Genomic DNA, 8,163 nt, shown 5'->3' with positions numbered 1-8,163 from the left:
CCCCCCACTCCCCCCACCGCTGACAGCCCTCTCCTCAGAACACTGCTCGAGCGTGGCGAGACCCTGGCCTTGGGTCGCTTGTTCGCCATGGTCGACGCCCTTCCCCCCGGTAGCGCCCTCCTGACGGCCGGCCCCCCGCCCGGCCTGGCCCCCACATACAACATCATGCTAATGTGCGCATCTCCCACACGTGCTGCCTTTCACGCAGGCCCCCCCCCCCCACCCCCACCCCCTCTTTAACACCGGCTCGAGGGCCCTCTCCCTCCCCTACAGGGCATCCATGCATAGCCCCTTCGCCGGGCCCGAGGCCGTGCTCGCCTCCATGCGTCGATCTGGCGCATGCATCAACCTGGCCCTGCTCCGGCAAGCTGTGCGCACCATGCTCCCCGCTCCATCGCCCCCCTCCATGTCTTTGCGCCCGACCATTAATGCCCCCCCCCCCCCCCCGCATGGACCAGTCTGACACTGGCCTGGCGGCCGTGGCCACCGCCGCCGCCGGCGGCAGCACCGCCAGCCTCTGGGACCGGCTGATGGACTTGCTGGCCTCGACGCCGGAATTGTCGGCCCTCCTGCTCCAACAGCCGCCCGCCGCGGAGCCGCCCTCTCCCGAGGCTCCAGCCCGCCGGTGGGACACCGACGCGGCCCTGCAGCTGGCCCTCACGCAATTCAACCACCAGCATGTGGTGGCCGGGCTCCGGGACCGCGTGTTGGCCGCCGCCGCCGCCGGTGTCCCCCTGGCGGAGCACCTCTCCCCGGCGGCCTTCGCCCAGTTGATGGGCTACCTGTCGAGCCCGGCGGCGGTGGTCGCCCTCGCCGGGGTCCCGGTGCTGGACCCCGGCTCCGGGGCGGCCATGCCCCTCGGCAGCCCGGACTGGCTGGCGGCCCTGCCCGGGGTGCTGGCCGACCCGGCCGCCACGCCGGCCTTAAGCCACGCCCGCGCGGCCCTTCGCCAGCTGGCCCAGGAATTCTTGCGCGCCCTGCTCGGGGCCCCGACGCCGGCTGGCGGCTTGCTGGCCGACCGGCCGCTCGACCTGCCGAGCCCGTTCTCCTTTTCGGATGCCGCGCGCGAGCACATCCATGCGTTGCTCCACTCGCCGGCCTTCGTCACGAGCCCGGCTCTGGCGGCGGCTCTGCGTGGTCTCGCCGCCGATGGCCCGGCCGCCCCGGATGCCCTGGTCCTCCCGGACATTGTCCCCCCCTGCCCGATGGATGTCGCCCGGCCGGCCGCCAGCCCGGCCCCCGGGTCGTCGGATCACGCGTCTGGCGGCCGGGAGGGGGCCCGGCCGGCCCGGCCGGAAATCATCCCCTCCCCCGAGTCCGCCCTGGCGGTCTTCCTGCAGCTGGTCGCCGGCAGCCGCGATCTGGCTCTCATGCTGGGGACCTTGCGCCCGGTGGTCGGGGCCCTGCCGCAGGTTGCCGGACTGACGGCCGTCGATCTCGGCTCGGCGGCGGCTCTCTTCCAGGCGGCCCTCGATGTCCCGGCCGATGTCCTGCCGGCCAAGGCCCGGGCCCATGTCCATCGCATGGCCGAGCGCTTCCTCCAGGCGTCCCTCGACCGCCTGACCGCGGCCGATGGCGCGGAGGCCCTGGCCGGGCTGCCGGCCCTCGGCGAGACCCTGCCTTCGTTGCCGCCGGCCGCGCTGGCCGGCGCCCAGGCCCTGCTGGCGTACATCCCCCCGGCCGATGAGCAGACCCTCCTCGGGGAGGCCATCCATCGGACCGGGGCCCGGCTGTCCGGCCGGCAAATGGGCCGGCTGCTGCGCCTGGCCGCCCGGCTGGATGACCCCCTCTCGCGCACCATGCTGCTCAATGTCTGGAAGCTCCGGTCTCCGCGGTCCTTCTTCCCGGACCCGGCGCACTTTCTCGAGACCCTGAGCATGCTGCGCGCGGCCTCCGAGCGCCAGGCCGCCCAAACGACGCCCGACGTGCCGGACCAGGTGGCCGACGCGGCGCGCCATGTGGAGCGCATCCTCCTCGACACGTCCAGTGTCTGGATCCCGGAAATGTTGTGGGCCTTCACCGTGTACGCACCCGCTCGCCGGCGTCCTGCCTTCTCCCTCCTGCCTGCCTGTCTCTGTGTTTGGTCCTTCTCACCGGTCCCCCTCCTTCTCTCATGCTCTTCCCCCCTCATGCTCTTCCCCCCTCATGGTCTTCCCCTCTCATGGTCTTCCCCTCTCATGTTCTTCCTCCCTCATGCTCTTCCCTCCTCATGTTCTTCCCCCCTCATGCTCTCCCCCCCTCATGTTCTTCCCCCCTCATGCTCTTCCCCTCTCCTGCTCCTCCTCCTTTTCTCCTCCTCCTTTTCTCCCCCTCCTTTTCTCCCCCTCCTCCCCCCCCCTCTTCCCTCCTCATGCTCTTCCCCCCTCATGCTCTTCCCCCCTCATGGTCTTCCCCCCTCATGCTCTTCCCCCCTCATGCTCTTCCCCTCTCCTGCTCCTCCTCCTTTTCTCCTCCTCCTTTTCTCCCCCTCCTTTTCTCCCCCTCCTCCCCCCCCCTCTTCCCTCCTCATGCTCTTCCCCCCTCATGCTCTTCCCCCCTCATGGTCTTCCCTCCTCATGCTCTTCCCCTCTTATGCTCTTCCCCTCTCCTGCTCCTCCTCCTTTTCTCCCCCTCCTCCCCCCCTCTTCCCCCACGCCCCCGCGCAAATCGTTAGCGCTCCGGACGCGGCCGCCGGCATCCCCCTGGCCGACCGGGAGTTCGCCTTCGCCCAGGCCCTGCGCAACCCGGCCCTGCGTGAGGGGCCGCTCCTCCGGCTGCTGGGCCAGGTTTTCCCCGACACCCGGGCCGGGCTGTCCTTCGGCCTGCTGGATGCGGCCCTGCGCCGGTCGCTCGACACCTCGGACGAGGCCTTCTTCGAGCTGACGCACATGCTCCTCTGCGCGCCGGACTCCCAGGCGCACACCATGCACCTGGCCGGGGCCACCTTCGCCGCATGCCATGCTCTCAACCGGCCACAGCCCTTCGGCGCCTTCCTGCACCATGTCCTCTCGCGGCCCTCGGTCGGGGATGACCTGGCGTACCGGCTCTTCCTGGACTGCCTCAGCAGCGGCCCGGCCTGGGCCAGTGCCTTCGTCCAAAGCCTGTCCCAGGATGTGGGCCGCTTCTCCGACACCTTCTACTGTCATATACTGCCGTTGCTCCGGCCCCTGATCCAGGATCAGACCCTGACCCCGGGCCAGTTGCAGCCGCTCCTCCGGCGGCTGGTGACCGATCGGCCGGCCATTTCGCCCGGCCTGCGCGCGGCCATGCTCCAGACCCTGGGCCTGGCCCCGGACGTGGAGCTCATCGTCAACCTTTGGGAGCAGGATCCGGAAGGGTGCGTGGGGCTTTCCGTCATGTGCTGCCTCCTCCTTCGGCACTTTCTTCCCCTTTGCCCTCGCTTGCTCCCCCGCCGGCGTGCCGGCTTCCTTCCCATGCATCCACACATGGCCACATACGCCCTGCTCCCTTCGCTCACCCTGCCACTTCATCACGCAACTCACTCTGACATGGCCCCTCCCTCCTTTGATCACCACCACCACCAACAATACTGCGACCACCGCGACCAACAACGACAACAACAACAATACTGCGACCACCACAACCAACAACGACAACAACAACAACAACAACAACAACATCACCACCACCACCACCAACAACAACAACAACAACAACAACAACAACAACATCATCATCATCATCATCATCACCACCACCACCACCACCACCACCACCACCACCACCACCACCACCACCACCACTACCAACAACATAGCAACGCACGCGACAGCCACATCGTCTACGACACGATGGTGGCCCTGCGCCGGGCACGCGACTTCCCCAGCCTCTTCGCCGTGTTCCGGCAGTACTTCGACGTGCTGGACATCGAGGCCCTCGACGCCGAGTGGTCGCGGCCCTATTGGAACCCCGCGCTCCAGGTGCCGGGCCAGGCCCCCGAGCCCCGGACCCCCGAGCAGCGCCAGTACCATCACATGGTGCTGCAGGAGCTGATCCGCGCGCTGGAGTACCTCGGCGACCTGTCCGGCATGTCGGCCTTCATGGACCTGCTGGAGGCCCGGTTCCCGGCGGTGGCCTCGATGCTGGTGTTCCCGGCCTTCCTGCGGCGCCTGCGCGCCGACGACCCGGACGGCGCCTGGCGCATCATGACCGACTTCATGGCCGAAGCCACGCCCCTCAGCCCCTCCCAGCGCCTGATGGTGACCAGTGCCCTGGAGAAGCTGATCAAGACGCACGGCCGGGCCGGGGATCTGGCCGCCGCGGCGCGGGTCTTCGCCCAGGCGCGCGATGTCGGCATCACCCCCACCGCCGGCATGTACTCGCACTACATCCGCAGCCTCATCACCCACGGCAAGGTGGTCCTAGCCGAGCGGGTCTACAGCCGGGCCCTGGCCCAGCTTCGCCTGGACTACCTCCAGTCCAATGTGGCCATGCAGATGGCCCTCCCGGTGCTGGAGGACCTGACCCAGTGCCTGGAGGCCGAGGCCCACGGCGGGACCGGCGGCACTGGCAGCAGCGGTGCCGCCGCCCCGCCCCCGGCCGATGGCCAGGCGGATCCCCTGTGTGACATTTTCTCGCCGCTGCTCCGACGCCTGAGCCCGGAGGCGGTGGAGCTCTACCTGCGGGGCTGCCTGGACACGGAGGTCCGCGCGGACCAGCCGCCGGTGCTGGATGGCAGCACCCGCACGGCCCGGGCCCTGCGCGTGCCGGTCCAGCTGGCCAACGAGAATTTGCGCATGCTCTCGGTGCAGGAGGGCCAGCTCCTGGACACGTACCTCTACTTCGAGCAGCACTACCGGCAAAACCCCCCGGGCACGGTGCACCTGCCCGGGCAGCTGGTGGACACCGGCCATGTGTCGGACAAATTCCGCCGGATCTGGCTCCTGTCGTCGTATCCGATCTTCCGCCCGGACATCGACCTCCCCATGTGGGAGCGGTCGCTCTTTGGGAATGTCCGCGTGGCGGTGGGCCTGGACCAACAGGCGCTGGCCGGGCATCCGGACCTCCGGCCCTCGGTCCCCCGGCACCGGCGGATCTGGCCGGCCCCGATGCCGGCCCCGGCCCCGGCCCCGGCCAAGGGCAGCCCCTCCGAGTCCGGCGACTGGCCGGTCCTGTCGCGCTCGGCCGCGCGCCAGCTCTTCGCCCAGCGCAACCCCTTCTCCAGCGAGGCCACCAGCGGCTTCCTCCGGCGCGAGGCCACCCTCTCGCAGCCCAACCAGATGACCCTGCAGATCTTGCTGAGCGCCGCCCGGGTGGACCCGGTCCCCCAGCGGGCGGTCCTCATGGCCACGCACTACTTCCAGCTGCTGACCGAGCACCTGGGCGTCCTCCCGGCTCAGATGTCCTACCACATGCTCTTCCAGATCCTGGCCAAGCACGACTCCATCGAGGCCATCGTCCCCTTCTACCGGCAGATGCTGGCCAGCAACTTCTACATCCCGCCGGACTTCTTCTTCGGCGTGTCGGCCTCGCCGGCGGTGGTGCGTCGGCCTCTGCCTGCCCCTCTGCCTGCCCCTTTGCCTGCTTCCTGCCCCTCGACTTGCACTCCCTCCCCCTCCCCCCGGGGCGCTGACGCCACTGTCCCCTGCCTCCCCCTCCGGCATTGTGCCCGGCCCCCCCTCCCCCCCCCCCCCCCCGGCCCCCCAGCGCGCGCGCATCTATGACATGCTTCGCCGGAATAGCCTGCCCATCCCGGAGCATACCTGGAGCGAGCGCTTCCTCAGCAACCTGCGCATCGGGTCCAACATGGACGAGGACCTCCGGTCTGCGGCGGTCCGCACCCCGGACCTCGAGGACCTGCTCTTCGCCGTGCACGCCCGGTTCCCGCAGCACTTCAAGCTCCCGCCGATGGCCGCGGACTTTTGCCTGGCCAACAGCCGCCCGGAGCGGGCCGCCTTCCCGCCGGATTGGCTGGAGAACCGCAAAAAGTGGGGGGCCTTCTATGTGCCGCTGCCGGACCTCGCGGCCCCGAGCGCCCGGACCGGCTCCGGCGCCCACCCCGACCCCGATGCCGGCCCCCCCGACGGCGCCCTTTTCGTGCCCCGCCCACCGGCCGAGGCTTCGCCCCGTCATCCGGACTCCCCGGCTGGCGACCGGCCGCCCCCCTGCCCCGACCCCGATGCCGACCCCTCCGACGGCGACTGGCCGCCCTACTTCGGCCCGGAGCCCGACCATGGCCCGGACCTCACCGAGCAGCACTGGTGACGCGCCATCCCCCCTCCCCCCCCCCCCCTCCGTCCGTGCTTCTTGACTCACCGACGCGCGCACGGCCTCCCTGGACGCGGGCCGGCGTGCCACCCGTTTTCCCCCCTCCCGCGCTCCGCCCCCCTTCTCCGGCGCCGACTCGCCCCGCCCTTGCCCTTGTTTTCCCTCTCTCTCTCTCTCTCTCTCTCTCTCTCTCTCCCCGCTCTCATGCCCCCCCCCGCGCTCCGCCCCCCTTCTCCGGCGCCGACTCGCCCCGCCCTTGCCCTTGTTTTCCCTCTCTCTCTCTCTCTCTCTCTCTCTCTCTCTCCCCGCTCCCTGCCCCCTTTTTGCGGCGCGGGGGGACGCGCATGCCCCCGGCACGCGCCCCCGGCCCCTCGGCCGGAATACACCTTAGACTTTAGCCCATACCACCTCCCAACGGATGGCACATCCAATTTGAAATGATCGTTATGCGCCCGGGGGTCGCGTTGTGACGGAGGCCGCGCGCCGCCCCCCCCCCCCGGACGGGCTCAAGGGCCAGCCAGCCGCCGCAAGTGCGCGCGCAAGTGCGATCGTGGCATCTCGCTCTCTTTCCCCCCTGCCGGACTCCCGCTCTGCCCTTTGTTTTTTTTTTTTTCGCCTGTCGCTCGCTCCCTCCGCCGCCCTCTTCGCACCTCCGGTTTTCTCCCCCCCCCCCCCACGGGCCGGGCCAGCATGGCGGACACCCCTCCCTCGGCGCGGTACCCGCGGCGGCGAGCCCGCCCGGCCTCGGCACCAGCTCCTCTGGTACCGGCGCCCAAGCGCCGCCGGGCCGCCGAGCCGCCGGCCCCCCGGCGGAGCCCCTCGCCGGCGCCCAGCGCGGATGCCATGCTCTCGGGCGGGCCCGAAGTCCCGGAGCGCCGGGCCGGTCGCGCCGGGCCGGGCGCCCGGCGGCCTCCCGCCCGGGCCGCACCTCGCAGGGCCCCGCCGGAGGCCGGCCCAAGCCCCGGCGGCGGCGCCTCGTCGTCCGCGGCTCCCGCCCCCCGGGCAAGCGGGGGGGCCACTCGGCGGGCCCCGGCGCGGGCCCCCTCTCGCAGCCCCTCGCCCGAGCCGGGGCCCCTGTCGCCGGCCAGGACCCCTCGCCGGGCCCGAGGGCCGGCACCTCAGCGGGTGGTGCCGGCCCACCCGCCGCGCCTGCGGCTGCCGCGCATCCGCGATCTCGAGGATGAGGAGCTCTTCGCCATGTACAGCTCGTCGCTGGGGGCCGAGGCTGGGCCCGGGGCCGGGGCCACCGGCCCGTCAGCCGGCCCCGGGGCCACCGCCAGCGCCCCCGCCAGCGCCCCGCCCTTTCGGCGGTGGCGGCTGATCACCTCGCTCGATGGCCAGCGCCTGGAGGCCGAGCTGCAGGCCTGCCTGCGGGAGGCCTTCACCGAGCGGCCCGTGTCGGCGCCCCGGCGCGGGGCCGGCCCCACGGCCCAGGTCGATCCGATGGAGCTCACGTGCGACCAGTATGCCTCGGTCTTTCGCGGCGACCCGGCCGCGGCCGCAGGTGCCCTGCTCAATGTGCTTCTCGGCCTGGCCGGCCTGTCGGGCGTGCGCCTGGCCGAGGTCCTGGCCGCCGACCCGGGCGACGCCCTGCGCCAGATCGAGCAGCTGGCCGACCAGCAGTCCGGCCGGGCCCTCGGCCTGGCGCCGGCCTACCCGGTCGGGCAGCGGACCTCCCGCGCCGGCCGCACGGCCCGCACCAACCTCCAGACCTTTTGGCGCCTGCTGCCGCGGTCCCTCGGGCCGGGGCTCCTGCTGAGCGAGCAAGTCGCCGGGGCGCTCCTGGCCTGGGTGGTCGAGTGCTCGGAGTCGCGCCTGCGCGGCCTGCGCCACACGGCCACCCTCTGCTGCCTGGCCTTCATCACCGGCCTGGCCGATTGCGTGCTCGAGGTGCGTGGCTTCCGGTGCCGGCCGCCGGCATGCCGGCCATGCTGCCGCTTCCAATGCTGACGCCCC

General features: G+C 71.5%; 2 protein-coding genes across 2 annotated transcripts in view; both read left to right on the top strand.

The window, feature by feature from the left end:
- Positions 1-6,227, top strand: part of H696_02745 (hypothetical protein) — an 11,667-nt gene extending 5,440 nt beyond the window's left edge. Inside the window, exons 3-8 of the mRNA XM_009496650.1 lie at positions 39-173; positions 274-370; positions 459-2,023; positions 2,654-3,316; positions 3,758-5,480; positions 5,647-6,227. Coding sequence (XP_009494925.1) covers positions 39-173; positions 274-370; positions 459-2,023; positions 2,654-3,316; positions 3,758-5,480; positions 5,647-6,204 — 4,741 coding nt within the window. The 3' untranslated portion in view covers positions 6,205-6,227. The remainder of the gene's footprint in view (positions 1-38; positions 174-273; positions 371-458; positions 2,024-2,653; positions 3,317-3,757; positions 5,481-5,646) is intronic.
- A 670-nt stretch (positions 6,228-6,897) lies between these two features.
- The window catches only part of H696_02744 (hypothetical protein), a gene marked incomplete at its 5' end in the record, with an annotated part of 6,012 nt that continues 4,746 nt past the window's right edge, over positions 6,898-8,163 (top strand). The window contains one exon of the mRNA XM_009496649.1: positions 6,898-8,097. Within this exon, the coding sequence (XP_009494924.1) occupies positions 6,898-8,097 (1,200 nt within the window). The remainder of the gene's footprint in view (positions 8,098-8,163) is intronic.

Source organism: Fonticula alba (genome assembly GCF_000388065.1).
Source record: "Fonticula alba strain ATCC 38817 unplaced genomic scaffold supercont2.4, whole genome shotgun sequence".
Classification (NCBI taxonomy): Eukaryota; order Rotosphaerida; family Fonticulaceae; genus Fonticula; species Fonticula alba.
This window is presented reverse-complemented; position numbering and strand designations above follow the sequence as displayed.